This window comes from Strigops habroptila, chromosome 6 (assembly GCF_004027225.2).
Source record: "Strigops habroptila isolate Jane chromosome 6, bStrHab1.2.pri, whole genome shotgun sequence".
NCBI classification, from domain to species: domain Eukaryota; kingdom Metazoa; phylum Chordata; class Aves; order Psittaciformes; family Psittacidae; genus Strigops; species Strigops habroptila.
In genome coordinates this window covers 17,218,653-17,235,283 of record NC_044282.2, presented here as the reverse complement: position 1 = coordinate 17,235,283, position 16,631 = coordinate 17,218,653, and the positions used below count along the sequence as shown (strand labels likewise).

Sequence of the window (16,631 nt, the reverse complement as noted above, 5' to 3'; positions counted from 1 at the left end):
AAAAGTGTACGAAGAAGGCACATCCTTACTGCACACTGCCAGCCTCTGGCACTTTATACCTTAGTATTGTCTGGGCCAGCCTTTAATAGCCGTCAATGAACTCTCTGTTCGCAGTTTGTCAATTCTTTTTTGACCAAGACCAAGTAACTTCGTGAGTGAGGGACTTCACACATTAAGTAATACATACAGAAAACGTCGTGTTGAAGGGCTGTTAGAAGGATTTGGGGATTATCACATTGCATGCTATGGTATTTATGCTTGGCAGATTTTCCACTCTGAGAAAGGGGCATAAATCTAAAAGCAAAACTCATACAGTGTTATCTGCTCTACACTGAAGACTCTTCAAACAGGTGGTGTTTCATATCACTTCTAATAGCTTTCTTATATATACTGCATGAGTATCTTTCAAGCATGAGGGTGCATCATTATTTTAAGTCCTCCAGCAACAATCCCCTTGATCTAAACTCATATGTATACCCACACATACACACGCAATGGTTGCCCTACCAAACAGTCCAGCAGTTTTAAAATATTAAAAATGTCATCTGCCTCCAGATGTGTCAAGCAGCCATACAGTCTCATAAAATAGTAATGCTTCTTATTTTTTGATTACTAGCAGGCACCAGGCGTAGCAGGAGGAAGGTGAGTTAGCAAAGACATTCAGACACTTCTCCCCAAAGGCACAGTGACCTCAAGGGTCAAAAGCAACACCCTCCTACTAAAGCATGAGCTGGTGCTCACTTATGCCATTTAACCACAACAGAATCAGGGAGAGAATAAATACCTTTTAAATCAGGAATTTCATAGGCACAGAAAAGTGACTCTGGAAGCTGAACAAGAATGTTTTGGTTAAAAATTGTATTTATTGCTGTGGCTGTTTCTGACAAACCCAGCTAAAAAGAATATTGTAAAACAAACTCCAATGGTTTGGCAGTTGATTGATTAGCAGTATTTATTGTACATGTCACGAATGGCACTGACACTGTGGAAGCCTAGGTCCTATAGCATCACATTCTATCACCAGAAACACTACACAATCATTTCCCTAAACTATATTTGCAGCAGATACAACTGCTTTGCTTTTGTAATGCCAGCAATTACATTTATCTTTGTTTTCACATATTACCTCTTTAGGACAGCCAGGGAGAAACCAATTGCTCATGGGGCAGAATTTGTTGGGTTTTTTTTTTGTTTTGTTTGTTTGTTGTTTTAAGAATCTCACTGTGCATTTCAAAATCTTTTCTTTCTTTAAAGAAAGGAAACCAATACAATTGGTCTCTTAATCTTTTCCTGCAATATTCTTAATGTTAATTCAGACAATGTTCACATGGCATATATATAAATGTTACAAGCAAGTTGCTACAGTTTGAAGACAACTTATTTGTTTTCATTGACTATACTGACTATACTTCATTATGGCAAATGATTTTGAGAAAGTATAATAACAAATACCATGGGTTTGGTTTTCTTAAAAAAAACCACAACACAGAGGCCACCACAGTTACAGTAAAACTTCAGCCTGTTATAGTTTGTTTTCCTCCAAAAGTAAGGGGATGAACATCAACAAAAGAATCAACAGAAACTAAACATATTGCGCAAACAGTCAAAACACAGAAGCCAACCCGCTGGCTCTAGAGAGAGGAAGAATTCAGGCTACTCCAATGAAAGTAAATGGCACTTGTCAGCCAAATTTGGCTTGACTGGGTCTCATTCTGCTTCGTCTTTCTGCTCTTCCGCTTCACACTTCACATTTCCCTTCATTGCTTTGGGGAACGGCTGCCGCAGAGTTTTCCTTCCTAGGACCGTGGGCTGAGGGAGCTGCAGTTTGTAACCCCCACGGGCTTGCGCCGGGGGGACCTTCTCTGTAGGTGGTGGGAGGGCTGCACCGGAGGAGTCTCTGGCAGCGCAACATGGTAGAAGTTCGGTAACCTAATGTCGTACCTAAAGCCTTTCCCCATGTGCACTCTGTCATTCAAGGCATAGAGTTTTTCAGCAATGTCTCTCCCAATTAAAATTGAGAACAGGCGGGAGATGAAACGGTGTTTAGCAAACAGCAGATACAGCTTCTTTCTCCTCCAGGCCACGTACCGACAATCTGTCTCTGCTGTAAGAGTTACCTATAGGAAAGGAAATTAAAATTAGCGAAGAGGGAAGGCAGTGATATTGCCACTGCTGCCCCTGCTCAGACAGCACCCCTCTCTCAGCATGCTGTGTCCTGTACATTGCATACATTTCGTGTATTTGCGCCTACTGTAATTAAAGCCATTTAATCCAGCCAGGGAGCTCTGCAAGGTCTACTGTATGCAAAGGACAAGTGAGAAGGGTCACTGGGAATGGACCAAATGATTGCGCCTTGTCGGTCTCAGTGACAGTATGCCTATGCCCACGCTGAATGGCAGCCGCAGCCAGGATTCCCCAGCCTTGGCCCTGCACTCCCTCCTTCATTCTTGACAGCCCCAGCAGCAAAGGCAGATCTAAAGAAAGCTCTTAATAAATGCCATTTGCCCTCATGACACGAGACATCAGATCCCACACAGGCAGAAGCTCATGTGTCAGTCAAGTGGCAGCACTGGGATGGCTCATGGATCAGAGAGGCAGCCTGGATGGACACTGAGACCCAGGATATACCCTCATGCCAAACTGTGTCACACGCACGTCTCTCCCAGTCCGCACTCTTGGGTTCACCTCCTGTAGGGAAGCCTTTTCAGCACCAACATCTACCCACCTCCTGCAAAGCTGATTTCCCAGAGGTGGATTTTAGCACAGCCAAAGAATGCAAACAGTGTCTACTTCCTACCTCCCAGACTAGCTTTAAGGAAAAGCCCATTTTTTGTAACAAAAGACACAAACAAAAAGAAGATGCAAACAGCATAACCAGTCCAGCAGGTAAGGCAAGGACTTCCCTCCCCAAATTAATGTAATGCCACTTGTTTGTATAATTTCACAAATGAAACCCCCAGCTAAATGAACTTATTTCTAAACCAATTAGTACTTGAACAGTTTTCTGTAGTCTTAAGAAAGCCAACAAACCATCCACTTTTACCTGGAAAATTCCCTCTTCTGTGGGCCTCAGTGAATCCCATTCAGGAGAATCCAGAAATTGAAGAGGAAAAATATAATGCAGAAACTCCCCATCAACTGTCACTCTGATCCTACCAAGATAAGATGTGTTAATTTGTTAGTACTACCTGTACAGCAGCAATGACTGCAACAAGAGTGTGTTATTTCTACGATGCGAGGAGTTTAAATATAGCTTTCAGAGTACAAAAAAAGCAATCACTGGACATCAGCATCCTAATTATATTTTTGAATCCAACTTGATCAGGCCAGCTGAAAGAGAATATAAGACAATCGTGCAACTGAGATGGAAATCTTTCCAGGCCTTATTCAAGTCATATTATTCTCTCTAGGGCAGGTCTGTGCAGTGATGTGCAAGCTTTGTCAGGAAAAGGCCAGAGTGCATTGGAGAGGTGAAAGACCAATGTCCGTAACACCATTTGCCTCCTTTACGTGAAAGCCACGGGATATACTTCTAGGTTTGGCAAATATGTGTTTTAGAGGGAACAAAGTGGCAAAAGCAGGGAGTGGGAAGCAGGAGTTCCCTGCAGTGTTAGGTATGGCGCTCTCAATGTTTAACAGGAATTACATGACCACAGAACTGCCTCTGGAGTCAGGAGAACAGCATGGATGTACAGGATCTCTGTGTGAATGCTGTGGCCTTCTGCAGATGCCAAAGCAAAATTTTCTTTCTACTTTTAAAATAATATCTAAGTTTGAAGGCACACAAGCAGGAAAGATATGCTTAAACTTCATGAGCTAAAAGTAAAAAAGCAAACTGTAGGAATCCTGGTTTTATATCTGTTCTTCACAGAAATTAATGCTTTTTACAAAATCAGAGGCAGCAGCCCTATACTGCATGAAGGAGGGCAGCAGAAACTCCCTGCACGATTATTAACTGGCTGGGCTTGCAGAAGGATGGACACCTCTCCTTCAGTATGACTATGACCAAAAGCAACCTCCACGTGGTACTTTCTAGCGAGCTCCCAAGAATGCTCTGAACCAGGGTGTCACCAAGGACAACTACCTAAAATCCATATTGTTCATTGCATGTAGTCCTAAATCAGAGGAGTTTCAATCTGTCTACAAAATCCATCTGTCCATGCAGCAGGCTGTCAAAATGCACCCACAAAGTGTCCCATCAAAGACAGACCATGGCCATCATCTCTGGATATCCCTCCTGCTCTTGTGGTGGTCCAGTACTGTATACACTTGGTATACTACTTTGTATACAGTATGAAAGCTAGCACTGCCCTTCAGGAAAGCATCAGCAAGGTTGCCAGAAAGGTCTCCAGTAACTAGGGAGCAAAAGCAGGTGTATTTATTGCCTCAAAGTCTAACTAAGGGCCACAGTATACAGTAACTGTAGACTCAGTTCAGCAAATCTTGATAGGGTTAGACTACATCCCCTTGTAATGGAAAGGTGCTTTTAGACTTCCTGCTCTCCCTTACTCCTTCTCTTCTCCCATCCCCATAAAGCAACCAAATACAATCTGTATTGAAGTCAAGATCTCTATCAAATAGAGTTTACCTCAGTGTATTTGGTTTCATAACTACCTTTTACTCCTGTTTCAGAAAGATGCTGTGTTCATTAGCTAGGCAATAGATAGATAGCAAACCATAGCCCAGAGACTGAAGCACACATCTGTTCCCTTTATCTGCCTAACCTGTTAAGTACTATGATACAGTGGTCTGGAAAAAAAAATACTTTAAATCCTTTCCTTTATGCTATTACAGATTTTGTGCTTAGTGGTTTTACTCTAGAGCTGTAATAGATGAGTGTATTTAGCATATTAATATTTATATGACTTACATTAATATTTAATCTATTGTACTGGAAAATGAACAAACAATACACAAACCAGGCTCTTTTTTTTAATTTCATTTTTAAGAAGGAGGGAAAAATAAAGATGTCTGCAATAAGTCTGAATAAACTGATACAAACCTGCCTGACACAAGCAAGGACAGTTTGTCAATAGGTGTTTTGCCCTGCATGGCGTAACAGTGTTCCTTCTCCAAGGTAACCACTTCTGCATCACAGCACAAGACGATCTTCCTGTAGACAGTCAAGGAAATTCCCAGAGGCTGGAAGAGAGAGCTATAGAGTTCCTGGAATTCTCTGTCAAAGGAAACACTCCGAACTTGGTAGGTAACATAAATGAACTGGACGAAGCATATAGCAAACAGTATAAAATTCCAGGAGAATATATCAGCAGCACAGACATCCAGCCAAGCCCAAACAGAAGAGCAGAGAAAGCCTAATCCAAGTAAGCTGAAGACATAGAGAAGCCCAAAGAATCCACTTCCACCCATGAAGCCCACAACAAAGAGAATACTGGCTAGGTGGTAGATAGATCCCTCTGCCTCTCGCTTCCAGGTGGTACATGTAGGATGTGCATATATCAAACTTTCCCAAAAACTTGCATTTTCTCCCATGGCTGGAATAATTTTTCGATTCAGCTGAATCTTGGAAATTCTTATTTATGAGATGCAGCTAGCGGGGTCCTTTGCTTTTCCATTCTTGTAAACTCTGCTCAATGATCACGTAACATCAGGGTTTCTTTTGGTACTAAAGTCACACTTAGGATTTCCAGCAACCAGGAAGCTAATGTTCTCAGAAGGCAATGCTGTTTCTCATCAGTTCATGTATTGTTTTGACTTTGGCCATGTCATCTGTAGCTTCATCTGATCTGGACAAGTGAACAAAAAAGGAATTACTTATAAAATGACTTTCATCAATTAAACTCTATCAAACCTTTTATTGTCTAAAACCACAGACTGCGTTACAATCTTCCAATTCCCCTTTGTAGCCCTGTGATTCCAGGATCAAACTAATGTTCCTTCAGTTGCAGATCATGTTTCTGTATCTATGAACCCTGTAGCAACAGTAGAACCACCACTGAAAAGCTGTACATCATATCCACAACATCCTGTGACAAACCTCCCCACAGCCTAACTGCTGAAAAGGTAGTTGCATTTGTTGGTCCTGAACCTGCTGCCTGCAAGTCTCATTTAAGCTCTTGGACAAGAAGTGACAGTGAACTCCTGTTCCTTGTTCACCTCCTCCATCTCACTCTGGATTTCAGTCAAACCACTCTCATTAATGAGTTGAGTAAGGCTGCTTTCTGTCCCTGGAGACAGCAAACTGCATCGCCAAACACCACAATAAGGGAAACCCAAGTATCACTGAGGATGGTCTTTTCTATTCCAAGGATGACAGGCAAAAAGATGTCATACATGTCTATGTTATGAGAACATGAAGTAAGTAGTCCTTCAAAATACTACTCGAGGGACATTCACAAAGCAATTTTATAATATTCTACCTCGTATAATTTCATGCCATGGACCACATAGTTTTATTGTTCAACACTGTAAAAGTTAAACATGCTATTTGTTTCCATATAAGATATTTCTAAGAGTTAAATAAAAAGTAAAATTCACAACAAAAAAGCATGAAACCCCCCCCAAAAAAATCAATTAAAAAAAAAATCAAAACCAGCTTTCTATGTCTGTCTTTTAAAGTAAAAATACATGCTTCAGTGTGAGATTAGACATGGTAGAAATTGCAAAGCCAGAATCTGCCAGTAGCGTAGCCATCATTGAAACCCATCAAAGTCTTCAACTGTGTGATCCTTTTCCTGGTAAAACAGCAGGGAAGCTAAGAAATATCTTGCTATCTAAATTATTACATTGTCTAGAATGTCAAAGAGCTTTTTCTTTTTTTTCTTTTTTTTTTTTTTTTAAAAAAACAAAAGCCACAGTTGTCAATACTTTAAAATGCTGGTGCAGTGAAGCATCCAACATCATTCAGCAAGGCTTTCGGTGGTGATTTTTTTTACAGTGACAGGTCTAAGAAATTAATAATGCAAAGTCATATCACATTTCCTAGATGCTACAGCTTTACTTCTTTTAAGTTTACTCGAGCCCCAACATTAACTCTACGATTCAAACCCACTAATGCTAAATAGAGACATAAAATCCTAAACAAATGAACAGCAGAGTTCAGAAGAAGTTAGGAAGAGACTTCTCCCTCTCTGGGAATGGGGATAAGGAAATCACTGACCCGCAAAAACATTACATCTAAAGAGCATGGAACCTCTCCAAATTAAGAGGCTTGACATCCTACTGCAGCAGAAGAGCGGGCATTACAAGAATGAAATATTTTGTAATTATAAGCTTTTTTGTTTGTCTCTTTACCCAAACACTCCTCTCTGGTACAGGATTCTCCCCAGATGCAGGATTTAGCCCTTGGAGAATGGGAGACAAGAACTGCACCAGCTACAAAGTTGTTACCTTGGAATGGTAAAAGCATGAGGAATTTTAGGTGGCACTTTGGTGATCAAGGGCTAAGATTTCTGAACTAGAAAACAATAAAACAAACATGCAGTCCCCAGACTTTGTGTTCTGAATCCAGTCAGCATTTCCACTGCATGGTCAAAAATCAGTGGCATAGGTCTTTTGTTGGATTGTTTGTTATTTTAAATAGAATCATTGATAAGAGTGATTTTGAATTATTGTTAGCACTTCTACTCTATTGCCAAGGTTTTTCTCTGAGCAGTTCTCATGAAGACACTAATTTCTACAAAAAATGCAGTGTTTTGAATGGAAACACAACTGAGAAGTTACATGGGAAGCTGTATGCACGCCACAAACAAAACCACTGTTACTCTGTACTGTAATCTACTTTCCATTACCAATGTCTTTTTGTCATGTAAAGTCACACATTGCAATAACGTGACATGACGTTGCAATAATTTCACAGAATATATGTTCGATTTCCAATTCACTTATAGCATTCACAGTCTGCCCACACTACAGCTCACAGCATTGCAGTAAAACATCTATTCATGACAAAATGGGTCAAAATAATTTGAAAAGAACAGCATATGACTAGGACACAAATAGAGAGCCGTAGTACATAAAACCAAAGGCTTCGAAAAACTGTCCTGTATTTGTAACTGTTTATTTTGGAACGGAACCTGCCTTTCAAAGCCATTGTATGCAAAAATCCTACTTATTTCTGCACATTGAGAACTTCTACTTGTGCTGCAGCATCACCCAGGCTGGAGATGGCCTCCCTCCATCTGAGCAGAAGGAAGGGCAAAGGAGGGAGGCCAGCGCTAGCACAGAATACAGCGTCACCAACAAGACACTCTCCTGAGCTACATAAGGTATGCAGGCAGAAAAAAACCCTCTGGAAATACTGATGAAGTCTATTTCTAAATGGAGCTGGTTTCTCAGGGCTACAGTGAAGAGCAGGCACATTTGCTGCCAGTGAAACACAGGCAGAAAGAGAGGATTCACCTCTTTTTAATCAATACATTATTCTAAGATTTGGGAGCTAAAAACAGTTAGTAGGTTTTTTTTTTTGATGAAGAATTAGAGCAAAGACCACAGTATGTATAGGCCTAAGTATAATAACATTTCTAATTTTGTTGGTATTTAGTGCTAGATAAGGCCTTTCACATTTTTCTTTACAGTTTCTACAAGTCCAAAATTTAAACTCTTAAGGGCTTCAGAACAGTCTAACCCAATGCTAACTAAACCATTCATCTACTGGAAGCAGGGGTAAAGGGAGAAGAATCCCCAAACCAAAAAACCAAATAGGTGTGGTACCAACTATGAGTTCTCCACTGAGGACCAGTCTACAAAGTGCCCACAGTAGCATCGCATTACCAAGTTTGTAAGCCCCCGAAAAGGACACCATCCTTTCACTGAGATGCTTCAGTGTCCTTAGCTACCAGGACAGGGAACGTGCCAACTGATGTGGCCTTGTTTGATGTCCTGCTTCAGTTGTCCTGGCTGTGGTGAACAGTTGCTGCTACAGGTTCATTTGATGGTGGTGATCAGGCAAGCTTAAGCTGGAAACTGGATTTAAAGCAGGTATCTTGGATTATAAGCCTGAAAAACTGTATCTTCCCCAAGTAAATGTTGAGTATGTTTTATTCTGCTCCCTGCCTATGGAGAAGGAGGTGCACCATGCAGGAGCACAGTCTCTGCTATGTGACGTATTAAGAATAACACATTGACATTTGTAGGCTACCAGAGAGATCTCCCAGCTCAGGAAGGAGACATGCCCTGCCAACACAGGCTGAATTACTGAGATGCTTCTGAGTGTTTTGCCCACCACACACCCCACCCTCTCCAGCAGAAGCAGATCAAGTGCTGGAAAAAGTCACCCCAGACAAGAGATGTGAGCAATATTACTCCATTTACTGCTTTGAAGCTCTAGCAACTTGTTGATTTTAACACTTTATGATGACAGCTTGGTCCTTTCAGCAATGTTGTCGTTTTTGTTTTAAAGAAATGGATTTCTTTAAGGCAACCTGGAGCTTCAAAGCAGTAAATGGATTATTTAACTTATACTTTCCAAAATAAATACCTGCCAGCAACTTAAAACTTCATATAAGGAGTATATTAAAACAGTCAAAACAATGAATTTACATTGTAATTTAATTGCATAGTACAACCTCCTGCTCCCAAATGGGCATTTTCCCCATACACTGTAGTATTCCCACAAATAATTACCACTTACGTACCTTTTTAATTTGCTTGAGAACTGGGTACTATAGCCTAATTTTGTCACTGATTACTCAAATTCAACTCTGAGAAGCTTTGAGTGTTAGTTACTGTGTCTGGATCACAATAAATTTCTGCAAAAAATAAACCCTAAAAGCCCTGAAAATAGACTATCTGCCCATACTTGCCTATAGGCACATAGCAGTTCTCTCTTTGGTATGTTTAATTAAGTCAAAAGTAAAGCTATTCAGAGTTTGAATACTCTGTTCTTTAGTCTTATCCCAAGCATTCAGACGAAAGCCCTCAGCACCTTCACACTGTACATATTAAGAGGCCATAGAGCTGTAGATGCTGATCCTGTAACCAGCCCAAATGAATTTTTTGCTACAGGTTTGGAAGCAAAAAGGATTTTCCTTTACAGCATATGTGTACATTTCATATACAAAAGGAGATTATGCTGGATTTAGCAGGATTTGTCTCACTGTTTTTAGCCACTGTAGATGCATAGATGTTTATACATGAGCTTGTGGCCACAGCCTGGCTCAGCAGTCAGTAAAGTTGCTTCAGCAACTCTGCTTGGAACCAACTGGTCCCTGCAGCCAAGGTGGGCCCTCCCAGCATCAACACTCCCTGCTTCCAGAGGGACAAGCTCTGAACACCCTACCTGCCTCTCCGAAACCCTCTCTCTGGCCCCCTGCTGACAACTATTGCTCTCAGTGACTGTTTATGTAGCTCACTTTCCTGAAGCTACTTTCCTTCTGCAGTTGTTCACCTGGGGCCAGATACACAGAGGGACAGAGATGACCAAACTCTTAATTGCAATGCAGTGTCTAACTCAATGCACAGAAGAGCTATGCGCCTACAGAGAGGTATGGCTATGTGCCTATAGGCAAGTATGGGCAGATAAACAATCTATTTTCAGTGATGAACTGTCCTTGGACATGCCTGTGACAGTAACTGACAACACAAGCTATCTTACCTTAAACTTCTTGAGACTACATCCTAGAGAAAGCAGTAATTATAATATCGGAAAATACACTGTTTTCCTGAGAAAATGCAGCCTGTGCAACATAGAGAAGGCTACAGTAGCTTCATCACGGTCCATAACATCTATTAAAAAAGACTTCAGAAGGATGAGGAAGAGGACTATCCAATCCAAAAGACAAAGGTATCAAGATAATCAGTCACTATAAAACTAGATCTATTTAGATTATAAAGACACACGAACATATATAGCAAAGGTAATTAATTAATGGGATGGCTTTAAAGATCCCCTTTGCTGGGAATTAAGGAAGTCTGGTACTTAAACCAAATCTAGGTATGCTACTATTAAAAAATTAATTTATTTACTACAATTCTATTTTTTATTCTACAGGAAGGCAGATTAGATGATCACAATGATGTCTTCTGGACTTTCGTCTTAAGTTGCTTAATCTGAAAAGTGTGTATATACCTAGAAAGTTACACAGTTGGTCTTCCCAATCTAGAAGCCTACCTCAGATACCAACTAATCAGCTACTTTAGACAACAGAAAACACTGAAGACTGGTATCTCTTTGGAATTTTTCCTCATATAGCCCTTCGAGAAGGAACCTTCATCTATGCGGAGCCAGCATCCCTTTCTGCCAATGCTTTTCAAAGAAAGGGATGTTTCATCAATGAATGCTTTAACATGAAACATGTATGCGATCCCAGCAGCCAAGCCTCAAGATCCCGCTCCCCAGGCGAGTGTCCCCATCACAGAACGCAGAGCATCTGCGGCACAGTTCTCCCTCTCTCAGTCTCCCTCTCTCAGTCTCCTTTCTGCACAACATCACAGCTTCAACAAAAAGGGCAACAACTGACCCACCCACGGGAGTCAAAATGAGTCACTCTGGACACCCTCAAGGAAGGAGGGAAGATGGATTTGCACTCCCTTGGGCAGAGGAAGGCATCCTGTGTCTCACTGGTGTCTCATTGCTACGTCTCAGCCCCTGGATCACTACTCTGAGTACAGGCTGTCAGTTGGAAGGTAAAGCATCTAAAGCCTTACAAAAAGCAGTCAAACTGCAGCCTTCCCAGTTCTTCCAATACCCCCTGGGCTGCACAGGCTGCAACTGCCAAATCGGATCCCCTATCCCCGGAGCATCCATGTGAATGGATGCCTTCTCAGAAAGCAATCCTCTGGGAATGCTCAGAGCTATAAATAAAGCAGCCCAGAACACATTCAACCACCAGAGGTGCTTCACCGCCTTCAGGGCATCTCTGAGAAACAACCACCAGCCAAGCAGGACTTTTCAGGGACAAAACTCTGCTCTGGCCAGGCAAAATTTAGGCTCCCACACTCAAGGTTATTCAACCAAGAACCCCCTCCAGCCAGCTACTGCCTAACCCTGGAGACACCCCAACATCATCTCTACACTGAGGTCAATGGTCCACACAAATGACCCACCAACCGCAGGAGCTGATGACTGACTGGTTGTCCTCCTCACCAGGCTGAGCCAGAACTGCTTTCTGTAGAGCACAGACCTTTAATAGCAGCCTTTTCATGGGACTTTCAACTCATTGAGCTTGCTTGGCTGCAGCTGGGGAGGCCTGATTCTACTTAAAATGTGCTCAAATTCCTACTTATCTTTTTAAGTTGAAAAAAAGTTGGGTGGGGGGGAAGGAGATGGCATCAAAAGAGAAAGAAAACCCACAGCAATACAGAATAGTTTAAGGTTCATTAGAGGCACCGCATACAGTGAAGCTGCTATTATTTAGTCTTTTAATATTTAAAGACCAGCTTACTCTACACAGCTCACAGTACTTGAACGATTCCTCATTTATCACTGAAAAATATACAATGTAATCCTCTGTGGTTGCAAAGCAAATATTGAAGATGCTGTCTATTTTATCATCTAGACAGGATCTAATGTGAAAAAAAATACAAATTTTCGTCCAATTTGAATTAGAACTGATGAACCATAAGTACATGTGGTATTCCTGCCAAACTAAGAATAATCCCCTCCCTCCTTTTTTAAGGTCTTTTGCTCCTAGGGAACATGAATATGAAATGACAGGCAAACATTTTTTAAATTAACTATGGATTGCTAGCATTTGGGTAAATTTGAGCAAGGCTCATACATTGAACAGCATTGGCCAAATAATAATTCAGGGTGTTTGTTTCATTGTATTTCATAATAGAAACTGCAAAGTGAAGCACATGTTCAAGCTTTTCTACAGTTCGACTTTTAAATTAATAATAGAGAAAGCAGCTACAACACATTTCACAAGCGCTTTAAAACTGTGTTAATGAACTACAGCTGAACTCTGTAGAATTCAGCTTAAATAATTTTGTACGGTGCAGTAGTACCTTTGGATGGGAAATGAAACCAACTTCCTGACATGAACTTCATTTCCAAAAAAAGAACAAACACAAAGGCTTGCTTCATTGCATTACTCGTGCAACTGGATTACGGAGAAGCAGTGTCATGAGCCACGTGTTCAACTGGATGAACAGCATGGTGAGGCATGCAGTGCCATACTTACGTACCCCACGAGCTCTAAACCAGAATGAAACACAGTGAAAGGTCGAGAGGATGCCCTAATTGAGCTTCTGAAATTATTTATCTTTACTGGAGGTTTGGGGTTAGAAGTACATTTATACTCTCTGCTTTACTGGAATGAGTGTCATATGGCTTTACATACAAAGCAGAACCAGCCAGAAGCATGCATACGGCACTGGTTTAGCATCACTTTCATTAGTTTTCTATGAGAGCCAGAATACTCTTAGTTTCGTCACCTAGTATAATCACAAGCCAAGGCTTGTTCACTGAAAAGTCATCTCTGACTTTTATTTGGGCAACAGGGGCATGCCCAGTTACATGTACTATATCATCCCCTGGAGACGCTGACCAGAGCTCTTTTTCTCAAGGTAGTGGAACACACCAATATGATAAAATAAAATCTCATCTTTGAAGAGCCTGCCAACTTAATAAAAAGATTAAATACATCTTCAGCTAACAACCCTTTTCTTGAATCCTTAATAAACTTTCTGTTCTCAACTTCCATCATAAAAGCTTTTCCTGCCACAAACTTTGTCTTCACAATTACCTGTATCACATTTCCTTCTGTTTCAATATCTGTTCTCACTACTGGACTTGCAGTGTACTTGCTATTTTGCAGGCAAAGCATTTCTTTAAAACTTGACATTTTAAGCTACTTTATTGTTTGGCACCAGACAGAACTTTGTGGAAAGTCTGAAGAGCAACAGTTCCACAGATGTGGAAACCACTTCTTGGTTTGCTGTGGTCAGTGAAGACATTTTCACTTGCATGTATACAACCATATTCTCATTAATCAACAGAGTGGCATGAAGCCCTAGTTCTGGAAGCCAGATTTCATCAATGACATCTTTATAACACTACTGGGTGGTCCATGATTCAGTATTACAAGAGATCAGCTACATAAAATGTTTGCCCATTAAGTGGCTGACAGTCCAAATGCACACAAAGCTTTACAGAACAGCTGAAAAAATGTGGTAAAATAGTATAGTTTGGGAAAAAAAAGTTTGGAAAAAAATATCATCATTTGGGGAAAAGATGTGTTTTGTATCGTCTGGAAAGAAACAACTGCAAATGCAAAACCAGATCTTAATTTTAGGGTTCATCTGCTCTTACCATTTGTTGATTGGGAGAGAGAATCAAGTAACGGCAGCCCGTGAAGCAAACCCCTAGTCAGCGGGAGTAATCCCCGGATCCCGAGTTGGTTTGGTTCAAGCAGCGGTACTCCCGAAGCCCGCAGCAGCTGCGCCCGAGGAGGCAGCAGAAATCGCGCTTCCCTAAGGAACGAACCCTAAACCCGGGACACGTAACGCAGAGTCTCACTTCAGACAGACCCTTCGGGAGGAGAAGAGCAGAGCAACGAGCCCCGCTCCCTCGTAATGGGGACACGGTGACGCTCTCCAACTTCCAGCCAAGGCTGGACTCGGGCGCTCCCGTCACCACCGCCGGGCCGGACCGCACCGGCGGGGCGCACCGGGGAGCAGCGCGCTCCTCCGCGGCGGGCAGTGCCTCGGCCCGTCCAGCGTTGCCCCCCGCCACGCGGCCCCCGGAGCCGCAGCCCTCCCTCGGGACCAGTCCCCGCCGCCGCCCGGGCCCGAAGCAGGTGTCCCCGAGGCGCCGCGAGGCGGGAGGCGGCCCCAGCTCCCCCTCACCCCCGGGCAGAGCGGACCGGGACGACACTCCGCGAGCTGCCTGACTGGACAGCGCCCACGGGGGGGAGGAGGCGGGGGCAGCGCCGGGGCTTCAGCCCGCCCTGGCCCGGCTCGGCACGGCCCTAGGGCTGCCCGCGCCCCTTACCTGCCCCACGCCCTCGGAAAAGTTTCGCGGCAGCTCGGACGGGACGGGCTCGGGCCGCCGCTCCTCTCCTCACGGCTCCCAGCACCGCGTCCCGCCGCGGCCACCGACCCGCCGCTGTGACTAAAATAGGCAGAAGCCGGCGGGAGGCTGCGGGCGGCGCCAGCTCCGCGGCCGGCACCGAGCGGCCGCAGCGCGCAGGCGCCTCCCGCCGGCCCCGGGGGGCTGCGGGGCAGCCCCCGCTGAGGTGAACCGAGCAGCGCTGAGCCTGGGGGAGCGGAGGCGGCGGGAGCTGCCGCCCGTCCCGCCGCGCCCCTCCTCCTGCGGCGGCCGCGCTCCCCGCTCCCCCGCCGGCCCGCGCTGCCGATGAGCGCCGAAGGCGTCGGGGACGGGGGGAAGTGGGGGCAGGCGGGGGAACGAGGAGGTGGCGCCGGTGGCTGCCGCGACCCCTCCGGGAGGGCATAGTCCGCAGCCGTGCCGCCCGCTAAACTTGGGCACCGAAAAACCGTCTGTGGGTGCAGCCCAAGTGCTTGGCTGGGACTTGCCCGCAAACCCCGCTGCTCTTGGGACACGCCGGGAGGGGCGTCTCGTTTGATACCGCTGTCTCGGGTGACGTTGTGTGGAACCACTGGTTTGGAATAAATAAACATACAGTTTTCTGCTCTTTCACCCACTCACCTCAGCAGCACGTTCTTCAGGAGGGAGATAGATGCCTTCAGGGTTGCCTTCATTACGTGACTGATGCATCTATGGATACACGGTATTCAGTTATTTCGTTTCAGTACAAGCATATGCCTTACCAAGAATACGGTTAGAAGTGCTGGTACTGTGTCAACACATAAGGCTTTCAGCGTACGAGCCGTGCGTTTGATGATTTCTTTGTGTTTCAGAGAGAGAGAAGTTATTGACTGAGGGATACAAGACTTATGAGTTGCTAATACACAAAAATCACGGCATATTAAATGTGCAGCTCCTGGTACAACAGAAGCTGTTTCGCAATAACTGGAGCATGAGCAGTAATCTCTCTTAAATAGCAAGTGGGGAGGACCGAGTGTGCTTGCTGGTGGCCAGCTCTGAGGCCCCATGGTAAGCTGACGGACATGCAAGGCGACGCAAGCACAGCAAGGCGATGCAGGGCAACGCGCTGACGTGCATTTCTCTAGAAGCAAAACGACAGAGCAACCTGTCGTGCTCCGGTCAGAGAGATCAGGGCTTTCCTTAACACCTTCAGGAACTTGCTTCCTCAAGAGGTTTTTTAATTCTCAAAGATTTTTAACTCCATATTTACCAGGGAAGAAGATGCATAAATTTTTGAAGTAATCAATTCTCCTAAAACTTGAGAAATCAAAGAGCCAGAGCAGTTTAACCGAGAGCTATCTCTGGGTTACATATATTCAAAACATCATTATCTGATTGCAGTACTTTATTATTATAAAAAAGCCTTTTTATAAATCTAATCAAGTATGTATTAAGGTTCTTGTAGTTAATTAAACATTTAAAGGGTTTTGCCGCGTAGCGCCGAATATTTACCTTTCAGACATGCTTTGCACATAATATTTTACAACTTCTTTAATTTTAGCAGTATTGTTTGAGGGATTTCTATAATGGGAAACCTGATTTACAGTGCTGATTTACATTTTTTTTTTCTCCTTTTTGTTCTTTGTACTTGGGTGGAGTTAAAAGCACTTATTCAGATTTATGCCCAGTTGCATTAGGCATAAATTTACCCACTATATTT

General features: G+C 43.4%; 1 protein-coding gene across 1 annotated transcript; it reads right to left on the bottom strand.

The window, feature by feature from the left end:
• Positions 1-934: 934 nt before the first annotated feature.
• On the bottom strand, positions 935-15,088 carry POPDC3 (popeye domain containing 3). Its single transcript, XM_030490837.1, has 4 exons — positions 14,897-15,088; positions 5,003-5,747; positions 3,044-3,152; positions 935-2,117 (listed from the first exon to the last, which is right to left on the bottom strand). The coding sequence occupies exons 2-4, from the start codon at positions 5,491-5,493 to the stop codon at positions 1,797-1,799; spliced, it is 921 nt and encodes a 306-aa protein (XP_030346697.1). The 5' UTR covers positions 5,494-5,747; positions 14,897-15,088; the 3' UTR covers positions 935-1,796.
• Between the last annotated feature and the right edge of the window lie 1,543 nt (positions 15,089-16,631).

What these genes read in the sequence shown, in the direction of transcription:
- POPDC3 (XM_030490837.1), bottom strand. Translation starts at nt 5,493, where the DNA reads ATGGGAGAAAATGCAAGTTTTTGGGAAAGTTTGATATATGCACATCCT. An exon ending in TCCTTGCTTGTGTCAGGCAG is followed by an intron (nt 3,153 to 5,002) that starts GTTTGTATCAGT and finishes TTATCTTGGTAG; the next exon opens with GATCAGAGTGACAGTTGATG. An exon ending in CAGAAGAGGGAATTTTCCAG is followed by an intron (nt 2,118 to 3,043) that starts GTAAAAGTGGAT and finishes CCTTTCCTATAG; the next exon opens with GTAACTCTTACAGCAGAGAC.